Genomic DNA, 20424 nt, shown 5'->3' on the forward strand with positions numbered 1-20424 from the left:
TCATTTGCTTCATTACAGTTAATGCAAGCCCTTTGTACAGAGACAATTCCGGGCTGCTTTCTTCTTGGAGGGGTTGATATAGAACAACTTGATGGACACAGACCCCATCCCCCACCCACTGCCTCCACCACAATGCTGACCCAAGGAAAAACATCAGGACGGGAGACATTTCCAGGGTGGCTATCTATCACAGGCAAAGGAAATGTTAGCTCTGATTATCCAACCCTTTCCTCGGATCGGGTGCATTCCCACTTGCCCGTTCGTAAGTGGGGACACCCTCAGCCTCGTTTACCTCTCTGTTTAGAGAAAACCCACACTCGTGGCCACCCCCTAACACATTTCAGTCCTTGCTCCCAGCCTGGACAGAGGTCTAGAAGCCAGTGCGTGTGTGCGGTGGGGACATGGAGAGGCAGTAACCAAACTGAGACTAATCTCAGTATGTAAATGCCCAGGAAAGCGAGTGAGTTAGCCAGGGTGGAAATGGAAGCCTCGGGCGATGAACTTGAACAAGAAGGAAATAGAATTGGGGACATTGAGTATAAGAAGAAACAGCATGTCTGTTTGGAGCCATCACCCGAGAGTTCCTGAATGCCAGGGACAGTTAAGGGCACTACAAAGCTTCTGGGAACCTAGTAAGTAAGGGAAAGCCCTGAGGGATGCCAAGGCTGGGGTGCTGTTAACTTCTCACATTTGATCCAGAAATGAAGATGTTCTTGACCAGTTTCCGCTTGAAACAGCCTACTCTTTCCCAACCAAGACTAGAAAGGGAGCTCACCTCCGGCTAGGGTGTGAGAGTAGAGTGAACTTTCCAGAAAGAGCAGTGTGAGTCTAAATCCTCTTCAGATGGGGGTGGCAATCCCATCAGGTGAACTTGAGGGATGAATGTCAAGTCTGATGACTTTTTGTTTCCGTGGCATCTCCAGAACTTCTCAGTGGACCACTGGGCTCGAGGGTGTCACCTGGAGTGGCTTCTCACTCCTCCAATCTCCTTTTCCAAGGATTCAACTGGGTGGGAGTCCAGCCTCAGCTTTCTAAAATGTGCTGACTTATTGCATGGTCTCCCAACTATGGGTGCTCTTCTAAAGCCTTCCCTATGACTCACAGGAGGAAGAACACTGCTCCCCAAGACATGGGGAAGCTAGGTGGGGAGACTTTTCAAGGAAGGAACTCTAGTAGCCTAGCCACTTGTTCAGAACCCCCATAAGGATGCAGACACGTGAAAGCCGCTCTCCTCCACAACAGGTGCTGTGGGGGCTTCTGGGCTGCGTCCTCTTCCAGGGAGCAGTTTGGAAAAACGTTAATACCACATCCATTTATACTTCTGTTCTCTTCCAACCTACTGTTCAGGCCTCCAAGGCATTGGAGCACCCTCGGCTTCACTGTTCCAAACAGGAGGAAGCTCACACACTTTCATTCTCAACACGCTGCATTAAAAATAAGATCTAGCTCATCACAGAGTCCCCAACGGCGGAGTGAGAAGCATCCTCCCGTGCACATCGGGGCTTAGGTGGGAAGTCAGTGTCCCAGAATGTCACTTCTGCAGGGGCCCCAGAAGTCATGCATCTTATGCCTTTGCTTACTGAGAGGGACACTTGAGCCCAGAGAAGCAAAGCCACAAGCCAGCGAGGCAAAAGATCCTGGCCACCTGATTCTTCAGCAAACTGCCTGCTTGTTGGTTGGTTGGTTTGGTTTTTTCCACTAAACCCTACCATTTTAGGTAGAAACTCAAGCACGGGCACTGCACCCTCCTGGGCAGTACATTCTTAGCCTCCGTTCTTAAGTGCCGACAGTAGCCTCCATGCCCTTTTCTAGATTCAGAGCCCTCCGGTCCTGCCGTGGCTTCGGGAAAAAACTAATCATAGCCACATGTGGAAGCAGCCCCAGCGGGGCGAGGGTACCCAAGGAGAAACCATCTCACGTAGCCTTAGAGTTTGCAGTCTCTTCTCCCCTCCGCTTTCTTCCCCTAGCTTCTGTTTCAACATTTAAAAAAGAAAAATCTGTCAGCCCAGCGACGCTAATGTGGCGGTTCCTGAGTCCCGGAGAAAATTGGTGACAGCCTAAAGGAAAGGACTTGTCACTTTCACTCAGCCCTTTCTGCTCTCTCTCCCTCACGGGGGCTCCTAGTCATTCAGACCAAGCGCGAGGCAGGGAAGGATTTCTGGTCACTGGTGGGTCTCCCTCTGCACCGAGGGTAACCGCCTCCAGGCCGCTCTCCATCTCCTCCTCCGAGGAAGGAAGCAAAGAGCCGGGTCTGTGTGAGCACAGAGCAGCTGCTTCTGAAGTGCAAATGCAATCTGCGGCATTGTCCGCGCTGGACAACGCTGGAGGGACGGAGGGTGGGGGGCAGTTGTGTGGCAAGGCAGGGTAGTAGCTGGCCCACCACACTTGATATTAGACTTGGGAGTCTAGCAAGCGGTCTTCTACCCTCCCATCAATCCTCACACCCAGCCACCATTCTCTCTATGTATACAGTTCTTTCCTGAGTGCAGAGTGACTGGCAGTATCCCCAGAGCAAGCGAGGAAGAAAGCAGCTTAAAAATTACTATAAATAATCCCCCAAAGTAGGTAGATTAAATCCCCTCTCCGTATTTCTCTCCTGGTTCTCTCTGATCGTTGTGTGCTAACATAATTCTGTTCACACCCAGATAGAAGGGGTTTGCTGTCTTATTGTACCCAGTCAAAGGCCTGTTCCAGGCTCCCCTACGTCTCTGTACAATATTGTCACAGGGAAATGACCCTTGCAGTGTGATGTTCTAACAACACTCCTTGCTATGGAAAGAGTGAGCTTCTCTCTTCCTCAGTCTCTATCTCTTTTCTCCCAGCTCAAGGTAAAATTCACACACACACACACACACACACACACACACACACACACACACAATTCAACATTAAAAAAGAAAAGGAAAAAACACTTAGAAGTTTACTGTGTGCTGCCTAAGGCATGGAATATTGGCTTCTAAGTTAACCACTTAGAAGTGTACAACTCAGGCTGGTGAGATGACTGGGCAGGTAAAAGTTCTCATCACCAAGCCCGATGACCTGAGTTTGATTCCCAGGGCCCACATAGTGGAACGAGAGAACTGATTCTCAAGTTGTCCTCTGACACCCACAGAACACACACTCACAAAACAAACAGTAAGTAAACTAGTACAAATTTAGTGAGTGTAAAACTCAGTATAATTTTATTTCATACATTTACAAATAATATACAACCGTCACCTCTCTCTAATTCCAAAATACTTTCATCTCCTGGAAAGGAACCCCTCGACCATTCCCTTCCCACCCCCTTCTTGCCGCAGCCTCTGGCACTTGCCTATCTGCTTCCTGATGCCTTGGCTTTGCCTAGTCTAGGCACGTCATGTTAGTGGGACCCAACGATACAGTGTTCATGTCTAACTTGATCTTCTGTAGAATATCTTCAAGGTCTGTCCGTGCTGCGGCACGTACGACTCGCTGCCTTACCCCTGTTTTAAACGGTTCGGAATACTCATGGTGTGCGTGCCACAGTGTGTTTATCCGTCCGTCTGTTGGCGGAGGTGTGGGCGGTTTCTGCATTCTGGGTGTCCTGCTGCAGTGAACATTTGTGCACAGGTTTTTGACCGGACAGCTGTTTTCCCTTCTTCTGGCTGGGGAGGAAATCTCTGGGTCAGGTGGCCGTCATTTCATCTTTTTAGAAGACCACCACACGGCCTCCATTGTAGCTGCACAGTTTTCCTTTCCCGCCAGCTGTGTAGCTGGGTTCCGGTCCTCCCACGTCCTTGCCCAGCCTCGTGGCTTCCCGTCGCTTTCACCATAGCAGTCTTAGTGGTATGAAGTAGCCTCTCCCCCAGAACTCTGGGATTTTGCACCAAGCACCTGACTTAGGCCAGCCGCTGTAACTCTGCTACAGGTCAGACCGGTGCAGTTGCCAAAGAATCTGAACATTCCTTACTCCCTAAAAATAGTAGTAAATAAAACGAAGCGGGCCTTTTCCTGGAGTATTTCAATTCTACATATTAGCTTGATTGAATGCAGTTATCAGCGCCTCCCACATTGCTGGGTTTTGGCGACACTTTTCCCACAGTTAATTACAGAGGCCCTGATGTCCCCTTACACCGAGCTTACAAGACATACTTTAATTGGCTTCTGCTGTCACAAAGATACCTCTGAGTGATGCCTTGCTAATGGTCACTGACCCCCAATATCCGAGTACACGATTTCGTGAGAGCTGTTTGGTAATGTCAGTACCTGTGGCTCATGCATCTTTGGAAGACAAATGCGTCATCACCCCCTGGGGAGAGCATGCCCAGAAATACTGATCAGAATCTTTGCAGTGTACCGCTTGCCTTGGCAGGGGTGTGGGGGGTGCAGGGTAACAAACTATTTCTCGAAGTGTGTCAAGCACCCACCAAAGAAAATGCTGAGCTTTCCTAGGCTGGCTGGAAAGTTCCTGTCTGTTGGGTCCCAGCAGGCCACCTCACCTGGAACTGCAGCAAATCCTCCTGTCCTGACTCTCAGCACTCAGAGCTAAGGCAGTAGTGGCTCCCAGCAAACCTAAAAGTTAAGTTGCTATCCAGGGATCTAATTGAGGGACACAATGGGGTGAGTGGGAGGATACTGCTGAGGGGTCCCCCCTCTTCTGCCATCTTTTGGATAATCGTGCTGTAGGCCAACGAAAGTAACTCAGGTTCCAGTGACAAAAGACAGACCCCGGCATTTCTCAGCCTTCAGTAACGTAAGTCCCCCCACCCAGAGTCATATTCTAGCTTCCCAAACTTTGCCCTTGGAACGTTGCAGGTGAAATGGACTGGCATGGTAGGTAAGCCTGAGACTCGTGGACCAGGAAGGGTGGGTTGAACTCCTTGATGCTGCTGCATAGCATCCTTGGTCCTCAGTTTCCCTGTGTGTTCACTAGGAGTCCTGCTGCTGTGAAATAAGCCTTGGAATGAGGGGATAATCAAAAGATCATGGGACTGAGCTTTATCCTGCCTAGGTTTGTTTAAGTTTTTATTGCGGATGTGTGCTTTGAGGATGTCCTTGATGGATGCTTCACAAGAGAGGAGGTGGCAAGAATCAGGATGAACTAGACACGGAAATGTGAAGGTGTATGGTGTGCTCAGGTAGTGCCTGTGATGGACTTGACACTGTTTCCAGGTTAGAAGCTCACTTCTGGTCTTCAGGAGTATGGACCCACCTGTGTCCAAAACCAAGTTTAGAGACAACACACCTCAACACCACATTGCTCTTCTGTAAAACACGGATTATTGTGATCTGTCTACGGAGCTTGGTTTAGTACTTGATTCTTAAGTTAATCAAGGCTGTATGCCATTACTGTGATTATAGTGGCCGTACAGTGTATCATGTGGGCTACAGGGAGTCACTGTGTACAGACTACAGAATGCTAAGACTAAGAAATGATATACTTGAGCTGGAGTGACGGCTTAGCAGTTAATTGTACTTGATGTTAATTCTGAGGACATGGGTTAAGCTTGCGCATCAGGTGGCTTATGACCACATGTAACTCTGATTACAGGGGTTCTGACACCATCTTCTGACTTCCAGATGCCCACCATGCACATGGTTCATGTACAGACAAAGAGGCGCATGCACGTGCACACACATAAATAAATAAAAGGAAAAAAATTACATACCAATAGATGTGACATTTGACTGCTGTAGGTGCTCAGTATATTACTTGATTTATAATTAATTAGAAACAGCCATCAACAAATGAGGTTAAACTTTGCAATCTCTCTCCTCTGGTGGATCTCCCCCATGGGATTCTAAATATGTCACCATATTGGTATCGTTTTCTTGTGAGGGAAAATGTGCATTTTCTTTGATGTCAGTTTTTAGTGGCTTCTTGAATTTCAATCTCCTAGTGGCTGGAGAAGCTAGAAGAACCCATGTGTCTGAACTGCTGCCCTTGTTCCAGAGAGAATATATTGAATATCTCAAATAATAGATTCTTTAGACTGGGACGGGAAAGGAAGGGATAAACGGATATGCTGGGATCGCAGAGGAGCCTGAGTAAAATGAACAGGATTTTTTCCCCTTAAGAACTCATAAGAAATCAATCTCCAGACACATAACTTCAGAGCAGAAAGAGACCTTAGAGATTATGCAAGAAAAAATGAATTCCTCTATTTAATAACATTAGTTTTAAAGCAAATAAAATTAAATAATGTCAGAAATACATTTCCAGCATATACACATTTCATTACTTTAATTCTCACAATGGCCTTTTGGCTGGACACTGTTGTCTCCATCTCACAGAAACTGAGATTTGAGGACACAGACGGGAATCACTCAGTTTCTACAGCCAGAAGTCACATGAACTCTGGCCTTCCATTATTTAAAAGAAAAATGGGTATCAAACATTGAGAACTCACAAAGGATTTGTTAGAATGAGTTGGAAAATGCGGATAAATTCAGAGATGCAGTTAGATTTTCTAGATGAGTTATCCATGTATTTAAAAAAAAGGGGGGAAGCACTTGGAGGATCTTGGGATGTGCTGCAAACCTAGTGCACTGTCAGGAAGAGGTCCTCAGGCCGTGGTGGCACCTGCCTTCATCCCTGAGTTATGATGCCTCCGATCCAACCTGACAGTGAAAAACCAGACTGTTGTGTGGACAACCACCTGGCGCCCAGGGAAAAAGAAACACTGCCACTCTGACTTAAGCTTGTTGGCTATAGTCGCACTGAATCTGTTTATTGGTCTCCAAAATGAAATTTTCTAAAACCCCCTGTGGGGTGCAAAAACTGCCCGGCTGCCTCGCCAGGTTGCTTTAGAGGGAGTGAAAACAGTATACCGAAGTGTAACTTCGTGCCTGTTAACAAAAATGCACTTCATCTTCCCATCTCTCACTCCTCCCTGCATCCTGCGCCTTTGCTGAGGACGAACCACAGATGGTTATCTCTCAGGAGTGTAACTAGGGAAACCACAGACCTGCCCCAATCGCTATGGAGACAGCCATTTATTTGTCCAGCCTCTGAGTATCCATGACATCAGCAAGGGCCAGTGAGTAAAACACAGAGACGCCTTACAAAGAAATTTGCATTCCCAATAAGGTTGAGAGAGCACAGTGGAGCAATTCAGATACTTTCAGGTGCCCACCAGCCTCACCTATCAGGTTTACCTGCACAAAGAGGCTCACTTTGCGTAATAGGGAGCAAGGAGCTTGCTAGGGCCAGTGTAACCAGAAAAGCAAGCTTGTGAATCCAAAGACATCTGAAGCTTTAGAGACCAAGTGAGAGAATGATGCTCTGAAAATTAATCCCTTTCCAATGAACTCCACCCCAGAACCCAACAGGATGGATAGTCATCACCCAGATGCCTACAAAGTGTCCTCACAGTTTGCCTAGGGCTGATGACTTTTCCCAGAATGGGGCAGGTAAAGTCACAGGCAAACCTTGATGCCATAGTGACTTGGTCAGGTTTTGGTCCTGATGCAAAGATGGCCACAGACAAGATCTGTAACTGACTTGAAATGTGAGCCTTAAGACATTAGTAAACAGTAGCCAAGCTTTTCTGGTCTCTTGATCTAAACAGTCAAATGAAGCTCTCTCCTTGTGAGTGTGGGCCGTTTTATGTAGATGTACTTTCTGACTGTTGTTTCTTTATTTACCTAGAATTGCTATGTGCCCAACTGAAACAGGAGTTCTGCCTCTTCCTCTAGCTTCCCCTTGACTCTGTATCGGTTTGCAGGGACCCTCCACTTGGATTTTTCAGTGCAGATTTGTTTGTCAAACACCCCCATACGGGAAGGTTCCAAACACAGAACTGGAGTTACTGATATTTCCCAGCGATGTGTGAGATCCTCTCTATTCTCCCAGCGATGTGCGAGACCCTCTCTGTTCTCCAAGGTCGGGTGTGCCTCTTCGTTGCTCATCCATCAGCAGTGTTTGCATTGTTGCAGAGCTTGCTTCTAGAAGCATCGCCTAAGTGGCTGGAGATATTCTCCTGCTGAGAAGTTGCATATGTTGAACAGCAATAGGATATATACTAAGCAAGAGGTACCATGCTAGCTGTGGGCAAAGTATGCCTAACGGTGCTTGTTAAAATAGATTTCTGTCCAATTTTTAACTATGTTCCAAGCAGACTATTGTGATCAGAAAGCTTAATTAACCCGACTCTGTCTCTTCCTTACAAAGTAGGTTTGATTGGTTGAAGTCATGGGAATGGTAGCGATAAATTTTCTACATAATCTTAAGTATATTCACATTAAATGTCAGAGGTCCATTATCACCTTGACTATTTTGTAAGGTACATTTTCATTTGCATGTGTACGTGAGTGAGATCTTACAGCTGCAGGTACGTATGTAGGAGATACAGGCATAGAGTTGTCAGTTGTACAGACAGGGATCTTTGCAGATACTTAAATAATTCATGGATGGGTAAACATATCTATATGCATGTATTCCTGGGTCTGGTGGACAAGTGTACTAAATGTGCAGAATAATAGATTCACCTCCTTTTGCTCATGTGAGATGTCATTTTAATGTGGAATTACTGTGGCTTCTTCATGTTAAGAAGTAGTGGCAATTCATTAACAGATTGTGCCTAAGATCAAGTGTCTGATCTGCCTACAAAGTGTGACCAGTAATCCATTAGATGAAGTGGACGCATTTCTTTTGAACATTTTTTCCTTTTGCCAGTTAAAATAACCTTGAGCTTTCTTATGTTTTGAAAGAGCAGCAGACAAAGGTTTCTGTGATTTTTTCTTCAATGATGATTTTTCTGTTAAAACATCATTTTAAAAAACAGTGCTACTATATTTTTTTGTTTTCTACTTAACAAACAAATAGGTAACACTGAAAAGACAAGCAGTGTGTCAGGGTTCTTCCTGTCTGGTCCCCAGTCTGGTTTATGAAAGCAGGATCTCCACATTTTTTGTTATAATATTTTCTCTTCAGTCTAGAAAAAGTACGCTTGGAAGATAATGCACACTAGTCCGTGCTCACAGGCTTGTTTGGCTTTCTAGTAAGGCGTCCCTTACGAATTTTGTACAGAAGTCCTTTGCTGGTTTTGGATATTTTGTGAAGATAGTTTTGTTCAGAAAGTGGCAAATGGTGTAATTGCAGAGGATGCTCAGCCTCGGCTCCTTCTCTCACATCACACAAGGAAGACCGAGGTGACACTAGCTGTCGTTCCTAAGCAGGACACCACTACTGCTGCTGCTCTTTGGGGGCCCTGGGTGATGACGCCTTCAGGCTGAGTTTCACCAGCCATTTGACGAGATGCTGCTCATCGCCCCCACAACAGCAGGATGAGCCCGGGTGTGCAGACCTTGTGTATGCATAAGAAATGCTGTTGGAAATTCTACTCTTATTTCAAATAGCCAAGGCCTGTTTCTGGAAATTTCTGTTTTCTAGGTATTTCTCATGGGGACTCATATGCATCATTGAAGTCTTGGAATTTTCTTACTCCTTTTTTTTTTTTCTTACTTTTTGTGGTAATTGTTGTGGGGAGGATTGGTGTTAATGTTGTAGACCAGCTTTTTTCTAACTCCCACCTCTTTTAAGGATTTTCACGTGCTTTGTAAGAATTTTTGAACTGCAAAAATGTTTCTCTCCTGCTCCAATTATGAAGATTGAAACTGAAAGCTAAAGAGACAAACTGTGATAATTCGGAGCATATTCCGCTTAGGATCAGGAATTCTCAGAGAAGTGCCATCGCCCAGTCTGCTGTACGAACAGATTACTTTAAGTCCCCACTCATGCTGGCTTTCCTTTCTGACTTGTTTATTTTCACAGACTGTGAGAACGCAGTAGTCAGAACACTGCTCTCAGGGAGTCTGCACTTAGTTTTTGTCTGAGGATTTCTTTCTAAATGGGCTCTGGGATCGTTTTAGCAGTCATATTGTTTGCCGAAATTGAAGCTTCCCTGGGAAATTAGGGAGGTTAATTTAATATCATGAAATGTTTTGGGGCTTCTCAACTTATTCAGAGACCGAGGAGTGTAAATCAAGTTAGGTGTTCTGTATAAAGTAGAGGACGATGAGTTACCTTCAAAAAGAAAAAGAGATTGGCTTTCGCTCTTCCATCCACTGCCTTTCTAGACTTCCTGGGAAGACCATGGAAATCTCATATTATCTCCTTCATGGGATCCCTGCTGGGGGAGGCTGTGTCTCAGGGAGCCAGGAGGTGCTGAGCCCTGTATAGGCTTGGAGGGAAATAATACTTAGGCGGTCTCTCTTGTCATAACAAGGGCCACAGGGCAGCAGCCAGGACTATGTGGCTCATGCCTTAGCACTTTCTTCCATGGACCTGTGCTAAGCAGAAGACAGTACTTAGCATCAATGAGAAATATGCGTCTCACCATCCAGGAAGAACAGGGGCAAAGCAAGGCATGCCCAGTTGCTGGCCTCTTTCTGCCTAGATTTCCAAAGTCCTTTTTGCCCATGTCCCCTGAGTATGGTGTGCTTGGTATGGAGTATGCTATGGGCTTTTCTCATCGTTTTTAAGAGCATCTTTGAATGAATCTTTTTCAAAGACGTGATGCAGACCTTTGACCCAAGTGCTTAGAATACACATCAGCAGCCTCCAGCATACTGAGCTCTCAGAAGCAAACTGCTAAATCAAATGCTTTGGCTTCAGCTACCAGAAGGTTCTCTGTGTGTTTATTAGTCCTCTGTTCCAACGCTGACAAAAAAATGCTGAACTTGCTTCTTCTTCTTCTTTTTTTTTTTTTTTTTTTTTTTTTTTTTGCCTCCCCTCTCGTGTGCCTTAGGACTTTGATATCTCTGAGTTGTTATTTTGGAAAGAAAAGGCAATCTAGGGATGGTGAGATGGTTCATTGGGTAAAGACGCTTGCCACCAAGCCTGATGACCAAAGTTCAGTCCCTGGAGCTCACATACTTGAAGGAGGGATCGGAGTTCCTCAAGTTGTCCTCTGACCTCCACACCCCTCCCTTGAATAAATAAATAAGTGTAAAAGAAAAGACATCTGTCTGAACCAGGCGACTGCTCATTTTGTTTGGGGACCCAGTGTTTACTTGAAACAAAGGGAGTGACTGTGAGCTGTTAATTGGGCTTTTCGTGAATCCTGGGATGCTCCGCTCTACAAAGCTGCACATGCAGAGTGGTAGAGTCAGTACTGTGGTTTCCATTTGCCTGACAACCCGCACCCCCACCCCCACCCCCCATCCCCGGCAGGGCACCCACGTAGACTTCATAACAGTGCAACCTTGAGCCTGGCCCTTTGACTAGCAAGGCTGGGATACAGGTCCTGTTCAGTTTATGTACGGTTAGAATGAAAGGACGCCGTCTCCATTACAATAAACGTCCTCTGGGCAAGCACACATAAGCATAAATATTTTAAATTTTGATAGATTTCATATGTGCTAAAGTAAGCTATGAAATACAGCCACAGAGATGCTTATATTACGTCTCAATTTTCCCTCTTATGAGTAAACAAATGGGTGTCAATTTGTGACTCCCACTGAAAATGCTTAAACATCGCACAATTAATGATGTATTTAGCCTCTCTGATTTTGCCTTAAATGATCACGATCCTCTTGTCCAGGCTGTCTCATGAACTGGGCTTCAGGAGTCTGGTGTAACACTGAGTTCAGATTTTTAAAAGTCGTCTTAGCTTCCCTCCCCTACCCCAACCTGTAATCCTTTTTCCACCATTCTATGATGGGATTTCCTCCATTCTTATTTCTATAACTTGCTATTTTCTCCTGAAGACTCCATTTTTTCCCCTTGGGGGGACAATCTGTATGTTTAGAATCTCCTCTTTGATTACTGATACCCTCAAAAAGAAAAGGAATGGAAATTCATCGGCTTGCAGTGTGCTAGAATTGCAGGGAGCTCTCTGGAATGCACACACTCACAAGCAGGTTCATCACAAATTGCCATCTTCCCACACCCCAGACTTTCCACTCTGATGATTTAGGTACTTTTCTACTTAGGCGGATGGTGCATTTTTGCCGAATTCAGCATGTTCGTTGAACAATTTCTTGGAGCCCAAAGCCAGCCCCACCGAGTTTCTGCTTGGTAAGGTTTGGTGGCCTTGACGTAGAGCAGAGGTTCTTGATTCATTGTCCTTTAAATTGATGATAAATCTGGAGGCTGGGCAGCAAGACTAGACTGCCCTAATAGAACCACTGCCCAGAATGTGGGTGCCCCAGTACGGATCCAAAGAAATCAGCAAAATCGTGTGAAGAACAGAAAACAAAATCCAGACAGATTGGGGACTGAAGAACCTGTAAGTCCTAGTACACCAACATTAACCAGGACTTGAAACACTAGGTGGAGAACTGGTCAGCCTCAGGGATGCTTCTGCTTTCTGAGACCCATGTTTTAGTTACTTTCTATTCTGGGCATTATTCATTTTAAACCTTGCACCGTGATGACCTGGGCGATACAATTTCATAATATCATGCAGGACCTGAAACAGCACCAAAACTTAACATATGCTTATTATAGACCTACATCCATATACTTTTGCAATGGTGATAATATTTTAGTTTCAATTCTAACTTTGGTAAAAAATAAAATAAAGCCCTCTGTGAGAGTTACCAAATGCCAAATGTTACTTTGTGTTTTGTGGAGAGCTGATTTGGTATATATTACTGGAAGTTACAACTCAAAACACCAGCCATAGGAAAGGACCCACATTAAAAGGGCTCTTTTTTTTTTTTTTTTTCATTTCATATGAATGTCCACGGAAAAAGTTTTAAGTACAGCCACACGTTCAGCTTGCCCCAACAGTGGCGTCCTCTGCAAAGGACAGTAAATTACTGGGTGCTAATAGTCGTTTTCTGTACAACATTCTTTTCTGTGCATTGCCGTTTTAGGAATTAGATGTATTATATATAGTATAAGTTGGGTGTGGTCATGGTAATAAATACCCTAACTTACTACTTATCAAATAATATACATTCTTGGCACAGGAAAAAAAAAGTGGTGTCTGTGTATTAGTTCTCTACTAAAATCTCTTAGTCTTCAACTGGGATGTCTATTAGTCAAGGCATCTTTTAGAAATACATTATTTTCCTGCATTTAGGATGGGAAAGGGAAATTAAAAAGGAATCCTAAAGTAGGTGTATTTAATCCTTCCCAATTTAAATGTAAGTGGTGTATCATTTAGGCAATAACGACATTCCTTTTTCTCTTCTATCACAGACACTTCCATCAATGAATTTCTTTAATGTTGATGATGGTTAGTGCAGTTTGAGGGAATCTGTATTTATTCACAAAATGTTCCCATAGAATGACCTACCAGATGGGCCCCATAACAATGCACGGAGACAACAAACCACCACAGACATTTGGTGCTTAGAATAATAAAAAGACTATAAAATTAGATTAGTTGAGTCTAATTTGGAATCGGTATATTCCCCACGCACCCTCACCGCTCTTGGGCAGATAAAGCCTTGAGATTTAGCGCTGTGTCAAAGCAAAGACTGTAACTTCCAGTAAAAGGGAGAGAGGGAGAGGGGAAAAAAGCATTCTGGGAGGTCGCGGAGGGCAGAGCAGTGACCTCCAATGATTTACAGGCCTTTAGCTTAATGAAATTGTTTCAGTGACATGACGGTAAGAGCTCGTAATGGATTGGATGCCCTAATGTAATGAAATTACTCCCTTCTGCCTAAAAAAAAAAAAAAAAAAAAAAAAAAAAATGCGCAATTAATATTTACTGAGACCTGACAGCCTTTGGGGCGCTCGCCTGTGTAGTTCCCTCAGACAGTCAGAGAGAAGAGACGGAGCAGCGTGGCAGACAGGCTGGCTCTGCAGGAGCTCCTGGCAGGGACCAGCAGAGCCTGCAACGGGTGGAGGGACAGGCGCTTGGCGGCCAGGGATGCCGCCCAGCCGCCCAGCCCCTCGCCGCTGCCCCTGCTCAGCCTTCATGCTCTCCCTTGCTTTCCCACAGGCAACTGGACAATAACCACATCAGCTGCATTGAAGATGGAGCCTTCCGAGCGCTGCGCGATTTGGAGATCCTGTGAGTTGATTTTGCGATTACTGCCTTGTGTGTGCGAGAGAGAGTGTGTACGCTGTGCAGAGAGGAAAGGGGGAGCATGTGTGCAGGGGGGGGGTCCTTGTGGGTGCTTTTCTGGGTCTTCTGCTGCAATGCTATTAAAATCGGGCACCGGGAGATCCCACCGGCTTACCTTGGCCAAAGTGTTTGCAGGCTGCAAAGTGTGATTTCTCACCTCCCACAAACTGGGGTTCCTCAGTCAAGCCATTTCTCCCATGCTCCCGCTGTATTTGTTGGAGCAGATGGCCAGAATAGCCCCCCAGCATCTGTCTGTGTATTCAGGGAGCGGCTCTCTGAGTGTGGGCATACAAGGAGACAGGTTACAGGTCTGTGGCCGGTGACAGAGGGGTTATCACCAGAAGGTGAGTTGGAATTAGCCAGAAGCAGGGAGGGACCTTGGCTCAGGACGAGGGGAAATGACAGACAGACTGGTAAGGTCTAGCTATTGCTACTGTCCCTGAGATCTTATCTCAGGCTTCAATTCAAACTTTAAACAGTAACCTTAAAGTAGTGGGGACGAAAAGCTGAGGGGAAATGATCCCTCCTTGAAATCCCACCGTGTATCTACCTTATATAGAAACATACACACACAAGACTGTCCTCCTGTGTCTTGGATTTTCACGTGCTCTAACTAAAGAAACCCGCTTTCTGGAGAAAAGTCACTGAGGGGTCACGTTGGGGTCATTCGACTAAAGTTGGATTGTGTTAGAAAACAGTTTGATTGCTGTCCCCAGCAGGTACTCTGCTCCTCGCTGCCCTTGATGTGGGGAAGCTTGGCGAGGAAGCAATAAAGCACAGTAAAGCGTAGGTCAGGGGCTGTGCGATTCAGTCCTTACCCTGCCCCTAATTAGCCATGTGACCTTGGGCAAGGCTCTTAGGCTCTCGGAGCCTCAGTTTTCTCTTTCGTAAAATAAAGGAGTTGATTGCTCTAACTTGAGAGTTATTTGCCCTCTCCAAAATCTGCAAAAATCATTACGTTGGAACAGTGCTAGCTTCAGAGTGATAAGAGAATAGGATGAGTTGAGCATCCTTGGGTGTGTGTGGGGGGGAATCATATAGTTAAAGGTTTCCTGTGCCTGTTTGCAGTGGAAGAATGAATGGTCGATAAATGAACATATTACAGCATCCCTTTGTACATAAAGGAAGGTGCACATTCTTCCTTTTCACCTGGAAGACACCAGCAGTGGGTTAGAAAGATTCCCCTCCACCTTGCTAGCGAGGAAGGTGATTCTAGGAGGAATCACGGGAAAGACAGGGGATGCTGATGCTGCAAGCCACTTGAAATCGGTTGCAAGCTGAGGATTCCTGGCATGGAAAAGACGGGGCCCACAGGCAGGAGAGGTCAGATTGTCAGTCCTGAGATGGATGGTCTCTCCTCACCCAAACTCTGACCCCGGAACCGGCAACAATTGCATGTCTGTGGGAGAGTGTGCCAGCTCGAATTTAGCAACCCAGGACTTATCCTGCTGGGAAACTGGAGTTGAGAAGGGAGGCATGATTTTTCCCTGCCTTCAAGAAAGCCTCTGTAGGAAGGTCTGGTAGGAGCCTGTCACCTTTTTACTCCTGGAGAGGGAGAATGAGACAGATGAGAAAATTCCTTTGGAAGAAATGAAGACGTAGAAGTCACAGCTGCCACCAAACAGCTGTGATGACCTGCCAGCCCCTTGGTTAGTTTCCTATGAGTGTTGTCTGAGGGGGTCTTTGGGGGAAAGGAGCACTAAGGATAGACTCCCATGGGTGGGAACTAGGAAGCCATAGACTTGGGTCAAGCTCTGTGACCTCTCACCTTTGAGAAGGGACCACACAGGAGGGACCCTAAATGTTGTGCTTCTCACATCTTTCTCCCTACTGTGCCTTCTTCTGGGTCAAACTCCTGCCCAGGGCATATTTGGACAACTCCTCTATGCTCAGATATTTACTTAGGGTAAAAAGTGATACCCAGATATATCAGGTGTAGCTAAGTTAAAACCTAGAAACCCATGACCAAAATGCTAATAACAGTAATAAAAATAATACCAGGGTCTCATCCCTCATCATTGTGAAAGGCCTGCGGATCTGATTCCTTTATCTTCTCAATTCCAAACAAAGCCAGATCAATAGCTTTGTTTTCGAGCTGCTCATTTGGCCTCCCATGGCTAAGCACTTAAAATTAATCATAATCAGTTATTCCATGGTTTCTCTAATTTCCAGCAGAGGCACAGGGCTTTGGAGACATCCATCTTAATGGTGAGCCATTCTGAAATTGGCTGGAGTTGACATCTCCATTTAAGGGGACTCCCCATCCCAGACCTTCCAAACATCATCTACACATTGACATTTTATAACACATCTCTGTGATCAAAAGTTAGGCACCATAAGGAATCTTGTCAATGAAACAATGAACAGGAACTAAGTGGAGGCATTGCATATTAATAATTTTTTTCAGCTATAAAGATGTTCAAAGTACATTAGCCCTGGAAAGGTTAATTTTAGGATCCTGAAGAATAATAGTGTGCACATTAAGAAAACTGTCATGGTTCAGATGTACAGTGACATTACGTAAGGTGTGATCGGAAATGAGGAATGGGGTGTGCTTATCTCATGGAAAGTTCTAGAGATTATTTGTCTTAAGGAAAGTCTGAGATGTCAACCACTCGGGGAACATTGCACACTCAGTAATGCACTTTCCCATCCTTCTTATGGTCGGAAATACCATAAATTTCCTTTGCATTGAAAAGCTGGTTTTATTCATTACACTGAATGTGAACCCAGAAGGTGAGTCTGGGAGGGAACTGCAGATAGTGAGGAGATCGTGGTCTGCGGCCAGGATAGGAAGGAGCAAAGGTACTGTGTTCCCCTCCATGTTGGCTGCGCCCGGTGGGGACTGTTCACCTCAAGGTGTAGTGAACAAGGAAAGCCAATGCCACCCTCTGTTTTCCAGTCAGCAGAAAGGGGAGTAAGAAGAAAGTGTAGTGAAACTTCCTAAGGCTGGCGCATCCTCACAGGGGAGGAGGAATAGTGAAATGGCCAGAGCTGATAGTTCATCATGCCTACCGCCATAGCGAGTGCTCCCACCGCCATAGCCAGTGCTCCACCACCATAGCCGGTGCTCCCACCGCCATAGCCGGTGCTCTCCACCGCCATAGCCAGTGCTCCACCGCCATAACACTTTCTCACATTAGATATTTGCATGCTCTCAGCCCTCCAAGAAGCTTCTGTTCCCATCACCCTCCTTGTACAGTAGAAGCCAACTAACTACTAAGTAATAGGCAGACCAGCCTCCGTGGCCACCATAGCAAGCTGCCTCACTAGTCCATGTTGCCGAAGATTGAGATGTTAGGCTCACCTGAGGCACCGTGTGTTACAGAGTGGTGTGAACTGTCCTCCGGGAGCTGAGCTAGGCAAACTGTCAGTGCCTCTTATCAGAACGTCCCACAAGCTCCCAAAACTGCCCCTCATGTTCCCTTGACCCAGCTAACTGGCCCCTCATACTGCGAGGCCCCTCAAAGTGTAAGATAAGTCCAACTCACAGGGGAAGTAAAAAAAAAAAATCTTTCTTTTCACTTATTAACATTGTAATTGCAGAGATGATTTAGTCTCACTTCTGTCCGTTTCCAGCACTCAACAGTCTGGGGGATTTGTTTCCAGAAACTGCACAGACACACGCGCTCGTGAGCACGCGCGCTTGCACACACACACAACTGCGGATGTGATTTTGTGGCATGTAAAGTTTTTAATTGGGGAGCCCAGGCTTCAGTGGTCAGACCTCTGCTCACTCCTCCAGCAATGACCCTTCCCCCTTCCTTCTGCCTGTCCTGCACATTTTGCGGCTCCTATTTTTTCACCTGGTATGTTGTGTCTTGCAGCAGCTGCGTGTGACAAGGCTGCGTTCTGAGCTTCCTGTGCTCAGGCTGCCGTGAGCTAGCTTTCCGGTCCCTGCCAGCTAAGTTGAAAATGGTCAGGTAGTTCTCAGTTGGACTGGGCTCCTCCCTGCCCAGCATGCCTTTGTGAATGAAAAGCAACAGCCGAGAGTTTAACTTGTAGTTTGAAAATTGAGAGGACAGACAGATGAGTAACAGTGAGACAGTGGGGGTGCCTGAGGAGGCGAAATACTTGCTCTTTGGCCTGAGGACTGGAGTTTGAACCCCAGAACTCAGGCTTTAAACAGCTGGGCCTTGAGGCATCCGATCCGCTTGTAATCCCAGCCCAGGGAGGCAGAGACAGGTGCATGCTGGGGGCTTGCTGGCCAGCCAGCCTAGCCTACTTGGAGCACCCAAGCCAGAGACTCCCTCTCAAAAACAAAAGATGACCGCCACTGCGGAACGACGCCCAAAGTGGTTGTTCCGACTTCGCATGTGTGTACACACACAGGTGCAGCCACACACGCACTAAGAAAGCCTGGTTAATAAGATGTGTAGTTATTTTCTGAGGAGTTTATAAGAGATGAAAAGGTATTTTCAGACATTATCTCCGGAGTCAAATATAGCAAGTAAGAATTTCAGTAGACTAATTATCAGAAACTAGATAAACAAAGAAGCCAGACTACAGATGTCAGGAAAACATATCCAGGGACCAGCTCAATCGCATGGAGATCCTGTGGGTCTGTAGATAATCAGTATGTGCAGGTCTGAAGGTCTTGTTCCTACTTACGGCACTTGCCAACTTGGGAAATTCAATGTCTTCACGATAGCCGGCACTGGCAGGACCTCTAGGTGTCTCTAGAATGACCGACTACGGCTCAGGTAATGTGGAGAGGAAAGGCTGGGACTAGAGAGAGAGCCGCACCTCCTAACCTTCTGCAGCCTGGGTACCTACCTGGGGTCGCCTAATACTGGTGCGCCCAAGGTCAACAGTAGATTGTACTTAGTAGAGAGATTAGAACCTGGGGTCCTGGCTCCTTGGTCTGTGCTCTCTGTTCAAAGGGGACCCTTGGCAAGGTTGGGGAGCCGAAACAGCTTGTCCTTTCAAGATCTACCTATCATTACGGTTTGGTAATGTTAAGGAGGTTGAGGGAGTGCCACACATCTGTGGCAGACTCAAAGGCGCATCCAGTTTTCTGCTCTCTTTCAAACCAGAGGCTGCAGACTAGACCACAAACCGTATCGCATAGGCAAAGAAGACTTTTTATTCTGTAAAATCTATATACATATATATATATATATGATTTACATTTCACATTTAAAAATTGGGATCACTTACATAAAATTCCAAATTTCTAGCTTCTCTCAAAAATCCAGACACATTTGGCAACTCTGAGACCACAGTTCTACACTGCAGTGGTCATCCATGGATGAGGAACAGCTGCCCTGCTCACACTCTGCTTTGCCACCCACTTTTTCTCCCCTATGTTCACTGCCAACCTAGGCAACCTTCATTTTAATCCATCCAAGAGGCATGAGCACACAGTGCCAGCAGAGTGCCAGGTGAAGTGTTGTGGACCAGAGCCTGCCAGAATTTTTCAGTGGCCATGCGCAGAGAGACCTGAGAAACATAGAGTCTAGGACTTCCCAAACTGAGCAAGGACACCCCAAGAACATCTAGGAATGCCTCATGACTCATATCCTGGGAGGTTCATCTCAAGAGTTAAGCTAGCCTCCCAATTCACTTTGATTTTAAAGCGGTAGTAATTAGGTCCATGCATCTGAAGACCACTCAAAGGGGCAACAGTCTAGCAGACTCCTAGTGTCGTTCTAATTCAGCCACATCCAGGTGGGAACAGTACAGCTGAACATTGTGTCCCACACACAGACAGAGAAGGGTAAATGGGAAGAAGTTCTTTTTCTGGTGTTGGAGAAAGATGACAGAAATAAATTGACAATGGGCTTGATAGTCTTGTAGCACGGGGAAAGTGTCCTGGCTTAGGGGTGTGAGGCCCTGGTTTCGGGGATGGTCAAGGAAAGTCCAGTTCAGAAAAACCTGGAGTTCAGTGCAAGTGGAGATCTGTCCTCCATTTCAGCTGAGCTGCTTCTGTCCTGGTTAGCAATAATAATGACATGGTGATAACATATTACATAGGCCAGTGATGTAGTATATGAATTACTTGTTAGGAACATTGCTATTTCAGCCATGTGTGAGCATCCATTATTGTCTTTTTCTGACATGTTTCAGACAACAAGCTAAGACTTAAGAGGGTGGCCTATTACTTACGTGTGTGCCATAACTTTATAGGGAGGATTGTGTTCATCCAGCTCAACCAGTGTGAGGCTGAGGATCCACAAATGTGAATCATTTCCCCAGAGTAACAATGGCCAGGTCCAGGGGACTCTTCTTCCAGTGCTTAGATTCATTTCTTCACAAAACCTCAGCCCTTGCACTTAACTGCTCTACTGCAATAACATAATTAAAAATTATTGAAGACATGCTATAGTGCTGAAACAGTAGGAACAGGCGTATCAAGCACCAGTGAGGCCAGTGGCCATCCTCATCGTGAAGAATGATGCAGGAACTATGGTCTTTCTCTTCGAAGAGCTGATCT

The 20424-nt window shown here is 45.9% G+C and overlaps 1 protein-coding gene across 1 annotated transcript in view; it reads left to right on the forward strand.

The window, feature by feature from the left end:
* Positions 1-20424, forward strand: part of Slit3 (slit guidance ligand 3) — a 603162-nt gene that overhangs the window by 417607 nt on the left and 165131 nt on the right. The window contains exon 6 of the mRNA XM_028858254.2: positions 13863-13934. Coding sequence (XP_028714087.1) covers positions 13863-13934 — 72 coding nt within the window. The remainder of the gene's footprint in view (positions 1-13862; positions 13935-20424) is intronic.

The sequence above is a fragment of the Peromyscus leucopus genome, chromosome 8b (assembly GCF_004664715.2).
Source record: "Peromyscus leucopus breed LL Stock chromosome 8b, UCI_PerLeu_2.1, whole genome shotgun sequence".
Taxonomy (NCBI): domain Eukaryota; kingdom Metazoa; phylum Chordata; class Mammalia; order Rodentia; family Cricetidae; genus Peromyscus; species Peromyscus leucopus.